At 48.5% G+C, this 21,427-nt stretch overlaps 4 protein-coding genes across 4 annotated transcripts; 1 reads left to right on the forward strand and 3 right to left on the reverse strand.

Moving 5' to 3' along the window:
- Positions 1-6,284: 6,284 nt before the first annotated feature.
- On the reverse strand, positions 6,285-6,971 carry N7537_008620 (uncharacterized protein; the record flags this gene model as incomplete). The annotated part of the gene is made up of 1 exon (XM_056899674.1): positions 6,285-6,971. One exon carries the CDS (start codon positions 6,969-6,971, stop codon positions 6,285-6,287), a length of 687 nt encoding a protein of 228 aa, XP_056751750.1.
- A 535-nt stretch (positions 6,972-7,506) lies between these two features.
- On the reverse strand, positions 7,507-8,585 carry N7537_008621 (ribosome biosynthesis protein MAK16; the record flags this gene model as incomplete). Its single annotated transcript, XM_056899675.1, has 2 exons — positions 7,507-8,410; positions 8,527-8,585. 2 exons carry the CDS (start codon positions 8,583-8,585, stop codon positions 7,507-7,509), a joined length of 963 nt encoding a protein of 320 aa, XP_056751751.1.
- Positions 8,586-9,040: 455 nt separating this feature from the next.
- On the reverse strand, positions 9,041-12,820 carry N7537_008622 (aminophospholipid-translocating P4-type ATPase NEO1; the record flags this gene model as incomplete). The annotated part of the gene is made up of 1 exon (XM_056899676.1): positions 9,041-12,820. The coding sequence occupies one exon, from the start codon at positions 12,818-12,820 to the stop codon at positions 9,041-9,043; it is 3,780 nt and encodes a 1,259-aa protein (XP_056751752.1).
- Positions 12,821-14,769: 1,949 nt separating this feature from the next.
- sec16 (COPII coat assembly protein SEC16) lies at positions 14,770-20,874 on the forward strand (the record flags this gene model as incomplete). Its single annotated transcript, XM_056899677.1, has 2 exons — positions 14,770-20,242; positions 20,300-20,874. The coding sequence occupies 2 exons, from the start codon at positions 14,770-14,772 to the stop codon at positions 20,872-20,874; spliced, it is 6,048 nt and encodes a 2,015-aa protein (XP_056751753.1).
- Between the last annotated feature and the right edge of the window lie 553 nt (positions 20,875-21,427).

A 21,427-nucleotide genomic window follows, 5' to 3' on the forward strand; every position in this document is an offset into this window, starting at 1 on the left:
CTTTGGACCGTCAACAGCTATATTTTCAGTAAATTAGTCTATTGAGATAATGGTTGTATAGAATCCCTGACCGGGTATGGGAAAACAAAGGTTCTTTCTGGTGAAGGTTCCGCTTCGGTCTTACGACTTCATATAGGTTGTTGCGGTGTATCTTTATCAACCTGCTGTAGATCCTGGTCTGTCACTAGTATTGGGGCTGGGTAGTAGGAGCTCTTGATAGGTCAGTCAGTCACCTTTTCATCAGAGCACTCCGTAGTTTGAGGCATAACAACCGTACTTTTAACATTGTTGATAGTTATATTGCCCGACATATCTTTTACGTGTCTGCAACGTCACTACAGCATACTTTTAGCATTAGCAAATCCTTAAACTATCGGGCAAATGAATTTATCAAGTAGTAACGTAAAAAAAGAAAAAAAGTTTCGGACGGTCCCTGGGTATTAGGAAATGCGTATCATTTAAGGCGGAAGATGTTATATGGCTAATATTTAATGAACACCTTATATATTTTACTATGTTTAAATTAAATATGAACGCATTAATTAGGTTTATTATTCTTTTTGGCCATTCTGTGCACCCTCAACGGAAAGTTATTGTGATTATATGTATAACTGGGTATAATGATAGTGTCAAGACGCTAGAGAGAATGCATGCCCTGCGATCAAGAGACTAAAGCCCGATCTACCGGTCCTAGGAGATGGTGTCGTTGATCAGTTTGCAGACGTAAGTATGGGCAACAGAAAACAGGGGCGATATATAACCGGGCAAAAAACAGATTGGAGGCATCATGTTGATCCTCGATAAAATATAACCGTTAGGAATAATTAATAGCCTGCTAAAGAGTTAATAGGTCAACCAACGAGCAAGAGAAGATTTGCAGCCAGTGATTAAAGAATTGATTATCGTAGAGATCTGACTACAAACAGAATAAAAAACCAATTAATTCATTTATCTTTTCAAAGCACATAGTGAAAGAAGTAGGTGATTATTATATATGATTGGCTGGGGAACATACTCCACTCTATCAAGCGAATTTCCTAATACCCAGACACTAACTACTGAGATTCTGTCAGGATCGCATGGTTTTCATTGGGTAGTAGTAATTACTAGCTAAATACAGAATGTATTACATCAGCGCCCAAGCAAGGGCTTGGCCCAGAGAAAACCCCTTACGTGCCTTGGTAATAGGCACTCGCTACCAATGACTTGGCAGAGTGCCAAGAATTATTGGCCTAAGGCATATAGAAATTGTCTGCCTCAGGCACCAATAGTAAGCAAACCTGCAAACCTCTCGGGAGCACACTACACCCCCTAGTGGTCACGTGTATTACCACGTGACTCCGTCTACTGCAGAACCTCTATGATTGCTATCTTCTATAGTCCCCTAGTTACTCTCTTTTCCCTTCTTAGTCAATCATCACAACCAATAAGATTCTATTAGTAGTTCTATCTCCACCATTATATCCTGCCCCATCATCAACTAGGCACGGCCAACACGCAGCATAGGTAGCAGTAAACGGGGTTGGCCGTGGGCTTTGGTATACGTGACGCCAAGACCGACCACGGTGAGCGAGCGGCTTAAAACGGCGTCAAAAGCGGCCGTTCCTGGCCTCCCATTCACGTGTCATCCTTGTATAAATACATCCTAAATATAGGGAGTCAAAGTTGAACACCCTTATATAATCTAGGGCGGCTGGCCTAATGGTAAGGCGTCTGATTTCGGCGGAGTTTGTGCTCTAACCCTTCTCAGAAAATTGCAGGTTCGATCCCTGCGTCGCTCAATTTTTTACTCTCTTCATTCAACAGATTCCCTTTTTTGTCCAATAAGAAGCTCGAACAAAATACTGTTTTATATTATATTGTGCTATCCGAACTAGGCTAGCTAATGGAGAAAAGAGAGATGTAGGAAAGAGGAGCTTCTAATGTATTATTTTATGAAAAGGTGATCGATGACTGGGAATTTAGATTTAGGCGGACTCTCCTGAACGTGTGTGGTTAGGTAGAATGGCTGTAATTTGTATTAGATAAAAAAATGTCACCTTCATTGACTCTTTCGTATATTCGCGAGTTAGCCTCTTGAAACGTAGACCGCACTATTCAGAAGCATTTGGGTTTCCTAGGATCAGGAATCTAAAGACTCTCTGCTGGAACTCCACAGTGTCGTCAAGGAATTGATGCTGCCGTGTGTTTGCCCCCTGTCGGCTAGGTGATAATGTACACTCCTAGCTGACCAGGAGCTTAGCAGAGGTCGTTGTTAGACTTCGGCAGAACCCATTATGGGTCGGAGTACCCGACTCAAACCCCAACTATTTGATTATAATTTTGTATAAAATATACGTCTTAGCGTTTATAGATATGCTAGGTTATTAAAATAAATGAGGTTTTTTTTATAATTGTTCTAGTTCATCTGTCGAATATTACTATATTATTGTCACGATCTACTAAGAGTGGATAGAGAGATATTGACTCTAAGTAATGTTGAGAGAGATATATCCTAATTTAATTTTTTTAATTTATTGTCAAATTATTTTAGATGAGCGCGATAAGTAGAATACTTAATATTATAAGTGAGAAATATATAAATTATACGGCCATACGGTTATACATATTTAGCTAGTTTGCACTATATTAGAGCCCTTATAGGTTACCCAATAGGTTTTAAGTTGGGCTGAGTTGGGTTCGGGTTAGAGTGGGTTATGCCGAGTCTAGTCGTTCTGTGAAGGCCCATATACAGTCGTTGGATGAACTTCCTCGCCTCACCCTCATCTACCATCTTACCTATGATATCGTATCTGATTTCGAATACTACTCTAGCAGTAATGATGAAGGAGAGGATATGTTGAATGATAGTGCAAGAAGAAGTAATTAATTGAAGATATGAAAACTAGAGGTATCTAGGTATCTAAGAATTAGACACCTCTTAAGGCTCCCTCTAAGATCAAAACAATGCTAATAAATAATCCCAAAGCATACCTTATATAATTCCTTGCCTTTATATTCACTGTAAAGTATAGGGGAAACCTATCCTAAAGCTTATAATATTTGCTAGCGAGGCGGTAATAGCATTATCTACGAATATAATAATCGGGTTAGATTGTTAGGAGCTAGAGGGTGTGTTACGGACCTACCCGTCAATTTCTACCTTCTTCTGTTACTTTCCAGGTTGCAGTTCAGCTGACCCGAGCTGAGCTGAGCTAAGCTGTCACTGTCAGCTCAGATATCAGTGGACTGTCGTCTCACCACCTTCCCAGGACGGAACTGGGATTGGTGGAAGATAAAGCTAATAAGTGAAACCTCATCGCAGCTCTGGTTCTATGGTCTAGCGGTCATGACTCTGGTTTTTGAAATGATCTCATCGGAAGATTACCAGCAACCCCGGTTCGAACCCGGGTAGGACCTTTTTTTTCCCTTTCACAGTCATTACCACTATACTAGTATAAGACCTAAGACAAAAAGCTGCTTCTACAAAGGCGTAAAGCTGCTCCGGTAATACATCAGAGAGTGTCCAACTTGCCTCGAAAACTAGACGCCAAGACACAGACCATACGGTCTATGGATTGCAACCCATCCAGACACCGTCCATTCCGTCCTCAGCAGATAGTCATCATCGATACCAGTTTTACAGGCTGCTTCTCTATCAATCATGTAACCGATATACCACGCTAAATGCAGGTGTATACGAGATCCTCTATTCTAACAATATCAATTTCATCAGGATATCACTAGGATTTCATGATGGCCCTACTTATTCACGTCCACCGGGATCTGTTGGTTCGTGCCTCTTAACACTCCATAGTTTGCAGACATGCTAACTTGTCCAGTCCCTAACTACACTATGCTAGCCATCGTTAAAACCGACCCCGAACCAAAGGTCATTTGTCGTTTACGCCTAGGAGAATATAAGAGCATAGATGAATAGATAGTTCCTTCTTCCTCTTCCTTTCTGTCTCGCGCAATAATATCGACTGATACATATTGCTTGAACCCGACCATAAATAGGTCTTATACTAGTTAGTGGTCATGACTGAGGAACGAAAAAAAAGAAAAGGTCCTACCCGGGTTCGAACCGGGGTTGCTGGTAATCTTCCGATGAGATCATTTCAAAAACCAGAGTCATGACCGCTAGACCATAGAACCAATGGTATAAGAGAAAGAATTTTACTATTTTTATCTTCCATTAAGCCAATTTCGATCCGGGTAATCTGAGAATTAGCACTGGTCTGCTCAGCTCCTAGATAGTTCTCATGTGGTATTATTACTCTCAATGCCGCAACTATTAATTCCTCTCCATTCGCAAGCATTTTTAGCATCTAAAATCAATATTTGTGGGATCTAAAGCGAGGTCCTGATTAGCGGCAGCTTAAGAAAAGAAGGTACGAATGCAAGTCTCGCATTCTGCCGATATTGATTTTAGAGTCAAGTTCACCAGATCGAGCCATACCATTCCTACTCACCGAGCTAGTGGGAGGCGGCAGGTCAGGAGTCTTCTCGACCGGGAGCCTGGTGGTGGTATGCGAGGTAATGGCACGAAATTCAGTGCACGAAAGGCGGCCACCTTCCTGTCCTACGGAAAATCGGTAGATGGACGTGGTTGAGTTGCATGTTGGAGATTCAGGAGAATGTTTAACTCTGTTTATATATGGAAGTATATCTGCTTTAGGTCCAAAATGCTTCATTGCTACTCTTGTTCTTACATTTGCCGAGGCGCTGTTAGCAGGGACGAGACCTGGCTTTCCTTTGCAGCTATTCTGTCTATAGCCATTGCCACCTTTTTGAGCACTTTCGAACAACTTCGATCAGATAACAATTTGGTAATTCCGCAGCAAAGGAAGGGAAAGCGTCGTCCAGAACGGGCGTCTAGTAACCCCTGCATTTTAGACGAATTATTTGGTCAGGCTCTCCTGGGATCGCTTTGATTTGCTTGGATCCTGATTTATTGGGGTCGGGTGAGCTTCCGGATGTACATGATTCGATCATGCGGGCGAGATATCCCGTCGAGAATTGATTGAGGTGCGATATACAGCCTTTGTCAAGAAGAGAAATTGCCAATTCCAGTGTCTCTCGGGTTGTTATTGGCACACCGTTATTGAGACTGGAACCATAGTCGGAGTGTAGTCAGAATATCCCAAAAGTCGATGTAATCGTCGTTCGCCTCGTTGAAAAGATCCATCTCTTTGACAACTTCATTAAAAGATGCAATGATAGAGTGCAATTCGTTGTTTTCAGCATTCAGGCCAAATATCTATCGATTGATTAGACCGAAGCTTTAAAGCTCGTGGAACACTACCTGACTGTTCTCGCTCAGAAATAGGACCATTCGGGTGTGTATACATAGGCACTATAGATCTAGAGAGGATATCTTTTGAGTCCTTCGAATATGCTCTTTTCTTCCCCTCTCTGTGAGATTGCCTGAGCTCGAATTCCTTAAACTTTTTCGGAAGTGCCACCCAGAAGGCGCCTACAGCCTCTCGTAAAGGACCTTGCCTTTCCAAGTCCTACTTATCACTCAGCCGAGAATATTTGCCTCGGAAAAAAATGAACATTGGAAAAGTTAGGCTTGGTTTTGATTTCATGCTGTAGCCCAACAAGCTGGGTAGCCCGCTAAATCCTGTGGTCTCCCATACGAAATGAGGTGTTCGGTCTACCCCCGGACTCTTACAAACCGTAGTATCTTGCTTAACTAGCTCCTCAAATGCAGTGGCAAAGTCCTATACCTCTTTCACCCCTACATGAACGTCGGTTTGTTACTGAGGGGTGATGCTACGGAGAAATAAGAGCACACATGAGTATTGAGCGATACATCAAAGGCTTTCAGAAGTGATAGATATAGATATTGTGATATCTTGTCGACTAAGCTTCAAATCTAGCCCATTTATGTTCTGACTTGGCCAATGACTGGAAATCAACTTCCGAAATGCTTATGTTCCGTGCTCCTGCTGTATAGGCTGGGCAACATCCCAGCCTTTCAAACACGGGATGGCCCATTAGGCGATAGGGTGATCTGTATGTACCCCATCGGTGGTAAGACTGAGTCGGGCCCGTAAGAGTCTGAGAAATTTAGCCTAATATATCCCGGAGGCGTGACAGGAAAAGTCAAATCAGCAATTCTCTATGAACTCTCGAACATACTACAATATCATGCTATAACGTATTTGGTACTCTAGGAATCACTTGACGATCATTGAATGGAATTTGTCCTTAAGATATATGTACTTGGTAAAAATTGGACATGAAATAACACCCGACGCCTTGCTCTCCACCATGCAATGTAAGCCTCCACACTTTCACCGTCTTCCAGACATTCCAACAGGCTTCCGGATACTGGGATCAACATTGGGACTAGGGGACCTTCCTCCCTGTAATCTGGCTCGCAGTCGGTCCTGGGCCGAACCACCACCCGATCCAACACGGTCGAGATTTGGACGAGCCTGGGCAGACTGACTCGAGCCAGCTCGCTGGCTAGGCAATGGCCGCGCTCCAGATGGACTGGGGGAGCCCGATCCAGCAGGCGAATGGGACTGAGAAAGTGTGATGGCCGGACCTGGCGGCGCGCTGTTGGCCGAGGCGAGCGGCGGTGCCGTGCCACCACGTCCGCGACGAAGACTGGCTGTCTGCGGGATCGATCCTTGTGACGAGGGAGAATCACCCCATAGGTCACCTAAACCGCCGCCCCGGCCGGAATTGGGGTTGGCGGGTCCTTGGTTGTAGCCACCGGAGGGTAGTTGTGAAGTCGCAATCGGGCGGGAGGGGGCCGGAGCTGGACCCTTGGGATCTTGTGGGAGCCATGGTGGGAATGGACGGCCATTTTCGGCGTAGTAGGCGCGAAGGGCGTTGGAGATGTGGGAGCAGTCTTCATTGTCGGGGTCGTCTCCCTCATCGCCCAGGGTAATGGCACGGCGAAGGTTGGTGAGCCGTGAGCCCAGGCCAGAAATGGCTGAAGAGGTGGTCAAGGATGTGAAGTACGAGCTCATCTTGTAGCAGCCGAGTAGTGTGGTTGGGTCATGCGCGGTCTGCAAAATAGTAGCTTCGATGCGGGGCGGGATAGGCGCGGAGTTGGAGATTTACTCGCGGGGACCCAATGCAAGAGATTCAGGGTCAAAGAGTTGAAGAGAGATGACAATAATTGCAATAAATTATTAAGGGGGATATTAACAGAAGAACCGGCTCCTGGGGTGAGGTGAAGTTCAAAGGAGAATGGAGAGCAATGACAGCGGCATTCATTGAGTCACGTGACCACGTGTTTCACCTAAATAAAGCAAAAAGTGTCTCAAATAAATTATGTTCAGGCATCTCAGGAATAAAAAGAGATATCGAGCGGTACAATTAGGGATAAACATTGAAACAGAAATTGGAAGATCCAGGATCGTGAGTTGTAATGGATGCGATATAGCAGGGTATGATGCCCGATCACTAGCACAGAATAAGAATATAAAACAGATGAATTGACAGCCCAAACGCCATGCAAGTTCAGGTAAACTTTTCCCAAATCCTCTAGCATCGACAAAATCATGCCATGAGCTGGTCCTTGCCAGCACCCTCGGTCTCGTATTCGATCTCGATGCGAGGACCCTTCTTGCGAGGCTTCGCCTGGGGAGCAGCATGCTTCCTCTTGGCACTGGGCTTGGGCTTCTTCTCATCCTCGCTAGCCTCCTCGTCGTCATCCTCGCTATCATCATCATCATCACTCTCATCATCGTCGTAATCGCTGGAGTCGGCTGAGTCGACACCCAACCAGTCCTCCATATCCTCGAGATCCTCCTCCTCATCGAGATCGCTGACGTACTCGACCTCACCAACACCCTCTTCTTCCTCATCCTCGAGCTCCTCGCCGTCATCCATGTCCACATCACGCTCACCGTCACCAGCCCGCTCAAGACCACGGAGAACCTTCTTCCAGATACCCTCCTCGACATTGAGTGGCCGGTCACCGTAAGCGCCGCTGCGCAGACGCTCAATAAGCTCACGCTCAATGGCTCTCTCGACCTTGGCAGCAGACTCGGCCTTACGCTCACGAGTCTCCTCACGACGGCGGACCTTCGGCGCCAGCTTGGGAACAACCTTCTCTCCGAGACGCTCATCCTCCTTGGCGATGTTTTTCATACGGATGTTGACCTGCGTCAGGCGGGTGAGACGCTGTTTGCACTTGTGGGTCAAGAACTTGGGCCAGTAGATAAGGCGCTCATCCACTTGCTCGAGAGCCTTGGCGTAGTTGGAAGATAGGCGCACACGCTCCCACCATTTGCTGGGCATGTGGGCTCGTTCGACGGTCTTCATGTACAGGTACATGACGCCTGTTTCGGGATCGCTTCGCACCGTCGCATACCGCGAGTTAGCCAGTGGGCAGGACTGGCGATTGCACAGACCGCTGACATTGTATTCATTGCGACAGAAGTTTTGGTCTTTCGTTGTCCTAAACAGAAGGTTGGAATGGTTAGTGGAAGGTTCTTGCTTTTTCTTTTGTCTATGCATAATAGAGATAAAAGGTTCTGCGGACTACATAGCCAGCGAGTGAAGAGCAATACTCACTTGAGTTTGTAGGAGCAGAATTGCTGGTTGATAACCTGCCAGACAATTTCGTCAGACATGATGGGCGAGGAATTGGCAACCAAAAAAATGGTTGGTCCTTGAGTCTATGCAGCAGATGTTTGACCCCGAAGAAAAAAAAAAGATTCGATATGTGTTGACCGCCTTCCTGAGTAGGTTGGTCACGTGATTACTTATCGATTACGCGCAACGTCATTGGATGGCCCCGGGGATCCGCCTACTATGTAGGACTGGCATCTACTACTATGTAACAACCCATAACATCCATATGCGATGTTCTTGTATGTATGCCTTCAAGGTTGGAAATGAATTAATTGACTAATTCAATAGTAGGGAAGTAGCGCGACGCTAGATGCGCTCAACAAGACAACATACCTAACATACAGAGAGCCACATGATACTAGATCGGTGGTAGTTAGGGCAACGAAAGAAGGAGATGAAGAATCTAAGCGAGATAATAACTATCGTACACCAAAAGTCATGACAAGTACCCAGTCTATCCACGGACCTTTCGGTAACTTGGCGGGTGCCACGACTGTTTGATCATTTTGCCAGCCCAGACCGGAACCAAAGACACAGCTAGCACAGCAAAAACTCGCCACAGCCAGTCAAGGGTGATCACGTAACCGAGGTCGAAGTACTCGCCCAGGAAGGGAACACTGCCTGCGTATGCAAGCAGCGTACCAATCAAACAGAAGATCATGACCGGGTGCCAGGTTGTGATTGCAGTGGCGACCATTCCAAGCTCGTTGAGTACGAGGGCCGTGAAGGAAAGACTAATTAGGCGCGGCCCTGTGATGGTATCCAACAATATCTGAGAGAGGCCCTGGATCACCGCACCCTGGTAGACAGAAATGAGAACCCAGCCAAAAAAAGAGCGGTAGCTTAGGCTCTTCCCTGTCTTGAGCTCTTTGTAAAGCTCTGGGTAGAGATTAGCGAGATGCTCATCCACATCCCGGTCAAAGGCGAGAGAGAAGACCGGTGCGTTGGTGTAAACAGTCGCATAGCCAACCATGAGCCAGTTGATGAACAAGCCCTTGGGATCGAAGTGGCTGGCGATGCTGTACATAGTCTGGCAGACACTGATGATCAACCCACGATGCATGATGAACTGTGCTAGTTTAGCAGACCGCTTGTACGAGTTGCGGCCGTGCCAGACTAGAAGTTTGGTGATATGGTGGAACTGCGTGATACTGAAATCAGCGGCCAAAGATGCTTGGCGGCCTTCCTTGCCTACGATACCAATTCCGACATCGGCTGCTTGAATCATCGAGACATCGTTGCCGCCATCTCCGATACAACAGACGCGTTTCTTCGTGTGTTGGCGAATCAGGTCCGCAATCTCAGCTTTCTGGGTTGGGGAGCATCGACATGCGATCACGGCGGGCAGTAGCACGGCGACAGAGATGAAAGCTGCTTTGAATTGGCCGAGCATGAGGCTCAAGGACTCACCATCAATCAGCAGGCAGCAGTCAGTCTTGTTGCGCAAGAAGTCAAGAGCTTCTTGGGCAGTCGACTTATCCGTGACTTTGGTGACTGTGTGAATGTACTGGCCCCGGGAGACCAATTTGGCAGAAATAGCGACACAACGCGCTGTCTCCACCTTGTCACCCGTCAGCATCCAAATTTTAACACCAGCATTGCGTAACAGCTCGAGAGAGGATTTGACATCGCGCTGCAGCCGATCTTCCACACCGGTCACACCGGATAACTCTAAATCTTGTTCAAGATATTCGCTCACAACCTTCGCCATGCCCGCATCTCGCCCTTGGAAAGACAGTGATGCTTGTTTGTACTTAGTAGAGAAGTCCTGGTATTGCTGTCCGGAGATTCGTTTACGCCCAACAACGAGAGTTCGCAGCCCTTCCCGAGCCATGTTCGTAGTCTCCTCGTCAAGCCAGTCATTCGCAGCAACAATAGTTGTCATGACAGTGTCTGCACCCTTCTGATAGAACCAAATCTCACTATCGTCCTTGCCGGATTCAAGCATGTTTTCATCATGCTCAAATTGAACGATAATCCCCATTCGCTTGGAGTCAGATGTGAATGGGAAGATGTCGAGAATTCGAGCCCGAACCACAACCTGCTTGGAATCGGTGGATTCCAAGACGATACTTTGTCTGTCTCGATATGCTAGCTTTAATCCGACTTCTTCGGTATATCGAATAATAGCAATTTCATCGGGAGACGACGCTTGATAGCTTGTCACCTTCTGGCCGTCTTCTTCCTCCGTGGTAGGTGTGACGTTATGGCAGAGAGCAAGCGCTAAGATAATATCCCGGACGCGAGAACCAATCTCTCTTCTTGTCCGCGGCGCTGTGGCGTGACCAGCCTGGGTTCCAAAGACAGTCGAAGGAGTAGTTAAGGTATTGCCTGAAAAAGCAAAAGCTTGACGAATAAATGAAGCGACTTCGTCCATTGCCTCATTGGCGTATGATACAGTGCCAACGTGTATCTTTTTGAGCTCCATCTCATTTTGGGTCAACGTGCCCGTCTTATCCGAAAGCAGATATTCGATCCTTCCTAGATCTTCTGGAATTGTACTGGTGCGGACCACCGTTCCTGGAATGTCTTTGTCCCGTTCGATGAACCGCCCGTATACCGACTTGGCCATGTCTAGATTGACTCGAAGACTCATGGGAATGATCGTGGAGAAGAGAATGAGATAGATCATGATCGCAACATACCATTTCTTGTCGTTTGTTGGTTCGAATCTTTGCAACCCGACAAGGATGAACGAGAGAGTAAATGTGAGGGCGCAGAGAATTTTGGTGAGGTTGTTGATTTCGAGTTCTAACAGGCCGATCTTTGACCGGGAAGCGGAAGTCGAAAGTGAAGCTCGGGTTTGAGATCCTGTATAGATGATGACGGCGTAGGTAATGGTATTAGACGCAAGAACAGTGTTGGCCCAGGCGGTGTTGTCGATTGTCAAGGGGGCTGATTGATTTTCCACCGACCCAGGCGTTCCTTCGTTGTTTGGAGGCCCAGATGACTTGTCAACATGAGCATCGTAGAATCCAGTGGGCGGTCCCAGCCCGATAGTCCCTACAAATTCGTTGACTCTCTTATCAGGAGCGCTAGCTGTGATTTGTAGTCGATTTAAATCGCTCAGAGGGAGCGATTGAGATAGGATGGAGGGCAGACGAAGCTTCCAGTCAGTTTCGCCATCCAATTGATCGGTCCGGATGAAAGTATCACCTGCAGGTGATTTTGCATCATCTTCATCACTCTTTGATGTGCTTTTGGTTGTGGGTTCGAACGATCCTTGACCTGGTTCGAGCAAGTCAGAAGACGCCCCAGGGACAGGTTCTTCTGTTAATGAATGACGAGGAGTGCCAGAGTCGTTTGAGATGCTCTTCAGAATCACCACATCGGCAGGAAGGCGTTGATTCTTGCGAACTTTGAGCACATCGCCAACCTTCAAGTCTCGCGACTTTTTTGTGATCTCCGTCGCGTTGGACCTTCCTAGAGCTACAGTGCAGTATTCTTCCGCATTGGCTTCGGCATCTCGTCGCCGACGACCGATATCATCAAGGGCCTCTTTGCCCAATGATATTGAAACCACAAAGGCTAAAGGGGCAATGTAGGACGACATATAACCAATCCGTAGCACCGGGATGACCTGTGATAAAGCCACAAAGAGGAAGTAGATGTTGAAAAAGAAAGAGAATTCGTTATAAAGGGTTCTCGGCAAGAAGCTCCAGGGTGTGTATTTTGCATTCGAGACCACATTGGCCGGATACTTAGCAGCCTGGTACTGCCCGACAAGTACCTCACGGGGAGGTTGGTTCACAGAGTCGTTGTTATTTGATCCAAATCGGATTGATACACCCTGTAGGAAGGCGGGAGTCTTGAATCCTGGGAAGCGCAGGCGGCTGCCTTTCTTCGGAGGCTCATCGTGGAAATCGCGAGTCGAGGCCCTGCGATCCAGGAGAGGCGCATCATCATCTTCCAAGTTCCGAGAGCTTGCATGTGAGTCCCGTAAGCCTTGTTCCTCCCCGTTCTCTAAAAGCGCATCTGTATCATCCTCCAAGTCTGCACGTCCAGATGCACTGCGTCTCCACCGACTTGCCGCCCCGACACGCAAATTGCGCAGAGCGATACCCGGCCCATAGCTTCGTTTGCGGCCAGTATAGTCCCGAGACTCACGAGGCTGCTGAGGCGATGTCGTGTTGGGATCTAGCTCTTCTAGATCCAAGTCGTCGTCCGAGTCCGAGAAGCCGTCTGGCGCATCGGGGTGGTCTTGGGGGTGTAAGTAGTCGGATGAGGAGGGCATTATGGCAAAGCTGGTGTGGTTCAAGTCAAATAGATTGCTGGCTTTTTGGAAGGTGGTGCTTTTTGGCCTTGCATCAAAGGATGGTTCATCTCAAGTATATGTTGTCATGTGCGGTGGTATTGGTCAAAATGCATGTGTAGCATAATGATGAAAGAGTGGAGGGATTCTGCTAGGGTCGATAAAGAAAACGAAAAGCTTCTTTGTGTAAAATGCAGTCAAAGCCACGCTCATCAAAAATTGTGAAATATATAAAATGGAGAATTGTTTTGAAACTCATTCAAGGACGGTCGATGACTGCCTGTTGGGCCACGCAATCACATGAGCGCATAACTCATGGCGCCTCAGGGTGATAAATAGCTGACATAATACATAAGTTTTAAGGTTAAACATAAAACGGCCGGACTATCTTTTACTCCGAATTACGGGTTTGTGTTTTTCCTATTCGGGACCTTCCATTCATGTAGTGTGTTTATAATAATGCGGTGAGCCTACTGTATTTTTGCCGCATTTTATTTTCATACCTTCTTTAGTGCATTGTTTTTACAATATGGTGTTACTACCGTTGTTACATCAAACCACCCGGAGAGAACGAGAGAATGAATTTGCATAGTGTAAAAAGCTTCATTTTTTTTGGATGAATAATTTACATGTATAGAGCGGTGTAACAAGCAGTCAAAAACCAGGCTAAAACCAGGCATTACGGTATCAGAGCTAGGTCACAAACATAAAAGCCGCTTCGTTTGTATCATACTGGCAGCTGAGATCATGAGTTAATATCAATTAACGTATTTCACTACCGAGCTGGCCACCCCAAAACACCATAGTAAATTCGATAAATTACAACTTGAATATCCTAACAACGGTAGTCTATAGGGACTTTTACTTCTAAGTTGATACTATTTAGGTAATATATAGCGTCTTTATAGAATTTCAAGAGTTTCTATAACTTATTGATTGAAATGTATATATTTCTAGCTTTTGGCAACGTAATTATCAGTAATTTTTGAAACAACGATAATATAGCATCCTAATTTCTTTGAAATTGATATAGAGTACTAATAAGCCTTATCAATAGCTATCAATAAACAAGGAAATAAAATTAATATATGGTTGTTGAGATATAAGTGTAGAATATATCGCATTTACTATGGTGTTTTAGGGTGGCCAGCTCGGTAGTGAAATACGTTACATAGTAGCGCAAATATCCGTGACACTATATCCCTGCTATAAAATCTCTTTTCTTACGTCTTAGTTATAGAATTTTAAGAGTTTAGTAAATAGTATATTTATAACTAAGCTTCAGTAAGACTAGATAGTACCGATAAATCTCTTTTTCTAGGTTGTAGAATAATGGTATTAGAGGGTAGTAGGCGGTCAGGGGGTGGCTGGACGTTCAAAGTTACGGGTGGAAAGCCAGCTGTTTCTGGCCTTAAAACCGGTCGGCGTCAATCCCATAGTTAGGTCCTCATATTCCAGATGTAAAGTGATCAAATTACTGTCAGTCAATATTAACCAATGAGACAGTTATCTGCAGGATGGCATATTTAGCCGCCCATAGAGCTTAGGTAAGCCGTGTTGAATGCCTAGTTAGGTGAACACCCGTAGACATAACTATGGAACACCAATCCTGATGACTCAGCGTCTTAGGTTGGCTACCGGATAATCATAGGCGGAGATCGTCCTTCGCTGTCGCATTGTTCTAGGACAAACTGCTTGGTTTCTTTTGCCGTCAGCTGATGCATTCATGATCGATTCATTTCTTTGAGTTTTCTCTGTTTTATATCTACATTGTTTAATGGATTCTTAAGTTGACGGCCTCCTTTGATCCCCATTTTTCTTTACGGTTGTTGATCTCCTGAGGTGTCATCGGAGACGTGTCAGGTTGGTCCCTCCGGACTGCGCTCCCCATCTCCAGTCACGTCGGCAATCGAGAAGACCACTTTGCACATATGGCGAATCAAGCGACCAACACTGATTCAGACTCATGGAATCCGGCATCACGGCCCGAGAAGATTAACTCTCCTGTTAGGATGAGCTCGGTCCAGGGTGGGTTGTCGGGTCCGACTGCGGCGGATGAGCCAAAGGACAAGTCCCTAGACGATATCATATCTCCACAGAGTGAGGATTTCTCTGCGTGGGATATGTCCGACGAGATAGACGCGAGTCAGCCTCAATACACGAGCTTGGACGTGTTAGTGAACAATGCATCGCCAGTGGTGGACCAGGACGCGTGCCTAGACACTGATTCCGTCAATAAGACCATTCAAATCCCCGATGAGACCATTGAAGTGGCTCGTACAACTATCGCGCCATCTCCTCAGAATACAGATGCCGTTCTAACCCCGACCCCGCCAGAACCTCAGCCCGCGCAGCCAGTTGAGACCGAAACACCTTCAGTCCAATCTGGCGCGGAGGCTAGCAATAGTTCTTCTATCAATATAGACGCGCCACCCTCGGTTCAAACCGAAACCTTTGATAGTGCCGTTCCCACTGTCGCACCCGAACAAGAAACCACCACGCCGGAGTCTACATTTGTTAGAGAGACTACACTTTCAAGGGAGGAGCAAACCACGGCACCCGAACCTTCGTTGGACCCTTTTACACATGAATATATCACTCAGTCTACCCCCACCGAAGAACCGTTTCCACAAACAGACGAGGGGAATACCGATTCTGAGGACCTTAGTAATACGCTGCCTTCCACCGAAGAGGCTACCGCGCTTAGCAAAAATGCGCATACTATCCCAGAGTTTGCCTCCACCTCAACTCCAACCCAGGATAGCGATGAGCCAAAGTCTGCCGAAGAAGCTGTATGTCCACCGCCAGAGGACACAGCACTTACGGTTGTGACATTTGAGGAAGAGAGTACTGATGTCTTCAACTCCACTAAACAGGCCATTTCTCCTACCGAAAATGAGCAACTTGATCTTGTGTTTCGTTCGATGAATGTTGAATCCGATAATACAGATTCTCAAGCTCCTACGGTGGAAGCCTCTGCACCGACCGACGAGGTTCATCCAGATCCGGCCGCAGCGGACGTGGATACAACTACCCACGATCAACCTTTCTGGACAAACGAGCAGAGTGGTGAAGTCGACTCCAATGAGGGTGACTTCTTTAACCAACTCAACAGCCAGACAAAGCCTATCTTTGCGCCGCCAGAAGCGGAGTCCAGGTTCGAGGAGGGTGTCCCGTTGTTAGACGAGTCTACACCGAGTTCGCCTGAAAAAACAGTGCAAGCAGAGAAATCTATCGACAGCGTTTTTGCCAACGATGAAGATGATGCAGATGGCTTCTTCAGCTCGGCTCCAAAGTCAGAGGCTAAGGACGATGAGGACTTCTTCGGCTCTATCTCAAAGGAAGAGGCTGAGGAGCAACCCGTCGCTCATCTAGCCCGGAAGAGCACGCCGCAGGTCTTGGAATCGGCTGGGTTTGCTCTTGACTCCCCGGTCAGTGACGCTTCGGCTGTAGCGCAGTTTGATGATGCCCTGAAGGCTGCGTCGTTGGAGCCCCAATCAACAGCCGATCCCTCCGAAGAAGAGCTAGCGGCGCGGTGGGAAGCTGAGCTAGGTGATTCACCAGACGATGACCTGGCGGCTCGATGGGAGGCGGCATTAGACGATGACGATATACTGCTGGAGACTGAGGCCTCTCAGTCTGTCTCTGCACATGATCACATCCATCGAACCCCTGTAGAGCCTACCAACAATGATCTGTCGGCTGGCTTGAACAGTCCGTTCCAGACCCCTCAGGCCTTTTCTCAGCCAAGACCTGTTCCTAACGTATACACCCCCCACCAACCGTCCACTGGTGATCTATTGCAGGGTGTTCCTCTCCCAGGCACTGCGCCGCCAGCCACCGGAGCCATGTCATCATACTTCTCGCAACCACCGCAGAACCCCGTGGCAATCAGGGGAGAGAGCTTTGCTGAGCGGTCAAAACAGGGTTACAAATCTCCTTACGACCTTCCAGATGATATCTCACGACCTCGAAAGCCGGTTGTGACCCACAAGCCTGTTCCTCCAGCAGTGACTAGTATGCCCCCACCTCCTCCCCCAGGTGTTTCTGGCGTACCGATTTCGGCTGCATCTGGCTTCCCCACTCCGGCAGCTCTCCCGTCAGCTGTGTCCGCTCCCCCTGCACCGAAGAATTTCTACGAGGAACTTCCTCTGGCGACACCTAGGTCTAGGCCGGCCAGCTCTGGTCGGTACACCCCTAATCCGCAGGCGGCGCCAACGATGACCGGGCCGTCTCTTCCTCCTCCCCAGGTTCAATATGCCCCTGCCGCACCACCAGCCCCGCAGCCTATCGCGCTCCCAATCCAACCCACACTTCAGCCGCCTGAACAGTTGGACCCGTATGCCAGCCTAGCATCGAGTGCCCCAGCCGGACCTCCTGCCGTTGCAAGGTATTCTCCCCAACCTCCTGGCTTGCAAGCACCCTCAAGATCACCTTCATTGCCGAGATATTCCCCTGCGCCCCCGACTACCTCTTCCGCTCGCAATCGTTATGCCTCACAGCCACTTAATGTTCCTGGCCAAAATTTGCCATTCCAACCACGGACGTCAAGTCCGCTTGCACACCACGAGAAGGTTTCATACCAGCCTGATCAATCTCACAAGCCACCATCTCTCGAGCCTGCGATCAATCTATCTCCGCCGCGCGGGCAAGGAGCTGGTTTTGGACAAATCCCACCTAGTGCCCAGCAATATCTCAATGGTTCTGCCAGCCTACCCCGGAGAGAAAGTGCAGGCTCACCTGTACACCCATCTCCGCCTCAGAGTCGCTATGCCCCTCAGGAATATCTCAATGAATTCGCCCAGCGCCTCGCGCCGGCTCCGGAACACGCTCCTCCTGCTCCCGCGACGAATGTGTACATGTCTCCACCACCTAGCGATATCCAGATGGGTCCACTTCGCAGGTCTCAGACCCAGTCACCTGCCCGGGACTTGACGAGTCCCCGTTCCTACGGACAGAATGTTGATACCCTCCAACGTCCGGCTTCGGTGCAAGCTTCAGGCTCGCCGACTAAAACCGTGAATCCGTATGCCCCTCTGCAGGCTGCTTCTCAAACCCGCGCTCCAACGCAGCATCTTGAATTTATCGGTCCGAATGATGGACAAGAACATGACCCCCTGCAGCGATGGAAGGGTGCCCCGATCTTCAAATTCGGGTTCGGTGGATCCGTCGTATCTTGTTTCCCTAGGCACATTCCTCGCTACTCCGCTGGCCAAGTGGCGCCAATGATTCAACCCACTCTCGGTGAACCAAAAATCTCCCAGCTGAGCGAATGGCTGCCCTCCGCTGATAGCATTGTCCAGCACCCTGGACCCCTCAAGGCAAAGTCAAAGAAGAAGGAATTGATTGCTTGGCTTTCTAGCAAAATTGCGGCCTTCGAACATTCAGATCTTCCAAGCTACCAACAGGTTCAGTCCGATACGCACAAACGCCAGGAGGAAAAAACTCTCCTCTGGAAGGTTGTCAAGCTTCTTGTGGAGAATGACGGTAATCTGGAGAGTTCGCCTGAAATTCAAAAATCTCTCCGCCAGATCATCTTCCCCAATCTACCCAACCCCGACGCAGACGGATCATACACCAGCAGTTTAGCCGCCTCTGGAGGGTTTGCCCCTTCAGAAATGCCTTCGCAGCCTGATGCCGTTGATGCACAGTGGTTGGAGGAGCTTCGCCTGCATTTGATTTGTGGCGATCGGGAGAAAGCCATTTGGAGCGCTGTCGATCGACGCCTTTGGGGACATGCGATGATCATCTCATCCACCATGGACAGGTCAATTTCGAAACAGGTTGCGCAGGAGTTTGTTCGCCGCGAGGTCAGGTCTAAATCCGCAAACACCGAGTCACTTGCCGCCCTCTACGAGATCTTCGCTGGCAATATTGAAGAGAGTATCGACGAGCTTGTTCCTCCGTCTGCCCGAGCAGGTCTGCAACTTATTAGCAAGGCCGATGGCCAGGGCTCTACTAAGAATGCTCTCGAGGGTTTAGACAAGTGGAGGGACACCCTGGGACTGGTTTTGAGTAACCGAAGTTCTGAAGATCACCAGGCCCTGTTCTCCCTCGGTCACCTGCTTACTTCTTATGGACGGACAGAGGCGGCTCATGTTTGTTACATTTTCTCCCGTGCTGCGGTTTTCGGTGGCCCCGACGACGCAACGGCCAACGTCACTCTTCTTGGTGCTGACCATCAGCGTTACCCTTCTTCCTTGATGGACCAGGATGCTATCTTGCTGACTGAGGCTTATGAATATGCTACGTCTGTTCTCGGCAACTGTCCAACAGCCCATCTGCCACATTTCTTGGCTTTCAAGGTCCTGAATGCCAGGTGCCTCGTAGACCAGGGTCGCAATTTAGAGGCACAGGGCTATTGCGATGCAGTGGCGGCGGCATTGAAAGCAACCACTCGCCCCTCGCCGTACTATCACCAGCACCTCTTTGCGGAAGTTGAAGAGCTGTCTGCACGTCTGCGCCAGACAACCAGCGATAGTGGTTCTTGGATCTCGCGGCCAAGCATGGAGAAGGTCTCGGGGTCTATGTGGGCTCGTTTCAATAGCTTCGTGGTGGGTGATGATAGTGATGCTGCATCGACTGGATCCGGCAAGGGTGGCGAGCATGCGGAATTTGGGCCTTTTGCAAACGTGGCTGGCACCCCAACAATTAGCCGCTCCCCTTCTGTATCCGACATCTACGGTTCTTACCCTGGAGCAGGGGTAGGAGCGCAGCCTATTCCCACCAGCGGCACATCCAAGTATCACCCATCCAGCCAATATGCGCCCAATGCCTCGCCCGAGCAGTTCAAGGGCCGATCTTCGATGGATTCTCAGAGATCCGCTTCCTACTTCCCGCCTGTTGGACAACGTCGAAGCTCACAAGAACTCTCGCCCTCGATTGATCAACAGATGTCCTATGGAGCTCCAGTGTATGGGTCGCCAAACGTGGGTGGATATCAACCAACACCGCCCCAGTCCTCTTACGTTCCTCTTGCTCCGGTAGAAGAAGCTATGTCACCACCCACTGAAGCCCCTCCAGCTGCACAACCCATAGTGAATGGCCTCTTTTACCAGACTCCAGGACAGGCTGCCACATCCAGCGAATCCCCCTATTACCAATGCCCTCCCGGTATGCCAGCTGATATACCAGACTCAGAGCCACCCTACGCACCTCCCGTTGCCAGCTCGTCTTACGAACCGGTTTCCTACGAACCAGTTTCTTACGAGCCGGTTGCAGCTGATGCAGATATGAGCCATGTTGCCCAGGAAGAGGATCTGCCACCTACCGCAGAGCAGCCAAAGAAGCAGTCGATCATGGATGACGACGATGATGACCTTGCTGCCCGGGCAGCGGCTATCCAAAAAGCGGAGAACGACCGAAAAGCAAATGAAGCGTTCGCGAAAGCCGCCGAGGAAGATGGTATGTATCAAGGACGCCTATCGCTTAACTCACTTGCTAATCCGATTTCTCCTATAGCCAAGAAGGATGCCCAAAAATCTGGCAAGAAGGGCTGGTTTGGTGGTTGGTTCGGCGGAGCCAAGAAAGAGGAAAACAACACCGGTGGCGGTCCCATCAGAGCCAAACTTGGCGAAGAGAGCTCCTTTTACTACGACAAGGATCTAAAGAAATGGGTCAACAAGAAAGATCCCGGTAGTAGCGCACCGGTTCATGCCACCCCACCCCCTCCTCGAGGATCCGCTCCTCCCAGTCGGACTGCAAGCTCGGGCAGTATGCCACCAAACGGTGCACCTCCCATGCCTCCGATGCCCCCAATGTCGGCCTCTGGCAGCCGGCCTCAATCTTCCTCAACCGCCCCCTCGCCTTTCTTGTCCTCCAGCCCAGGCTTATCTGGCCTCGCGCCTCGCTCCGTTTCTACGGGAGCGGCTATGCCAACACCGCCCGGTAGTTCCAGCGGCCCGCCGCCGCGGCCTTCTTCGTCCTTGACTCATGCTAGCTCAATCGATGATTTGATCGGCGCGCCCCAGGCGCGAAAGGGCAACACGGTTCGCGGCAAGAAGAAGGGCCGTTACGTTGACGTGATGGCTCAATAATCATCAGACTTTACCTGAATGGCCGATAATAACTATAGTGCTCACTAGTCTCCCGACTAGCTGAGTGCTATAATGTCCTTTTCTTTTGTTTCATTATATTTGTTTCATTGTTATGCCTTTTATTTGTTATCATATGATTTCTTTGATGAAGCGCATCCCCTACCCCCTGCCCCCTACCCTTCGATAATACACCCCCCTGTTACTAGATTTATCATTGCCCCAGCATCCTGCATGTGTCTTGTTTCTTGCCCCGGCAGACACGCCATCTCTCTGCATTGTCGCTCACTGAACATCATCCGATGCCTTGCTTTTTGCACATAGCTTGATCTTTGTTGTTCTTTGGGGCGACCTCATCCATGGAGTCAAGGGCTTGTACTCCTGGCATTATGTATATCAACCTCCTCCCCTTGCTGTTCTATTCTGGCCTTGCATTTTGTTGCTTGCTGGAACTTTCTGGAACTGGAGTCTTCTTGCATGGCTTCTGACATGCACCTGTCTTAATAACGATATCTAATAATTCATTCCGACCTTTGAACACCTGAACTTTTGGAAG

Source organism: Penicillium hordei (genome assembly GCF_028827395.1).
Source record: "Penicillium hordei strain IBT 12815 chromosome Unknown utg000004l_segment0_segment0, whole genome shotgun sequence".
Classification (NCBI taxonomy): Eukaryota; Fungi; Ascomycota; class Eurotiomycetes; order Eurotiales; family Aspergillaceae; genus Penicillium; species Penicillium hordei.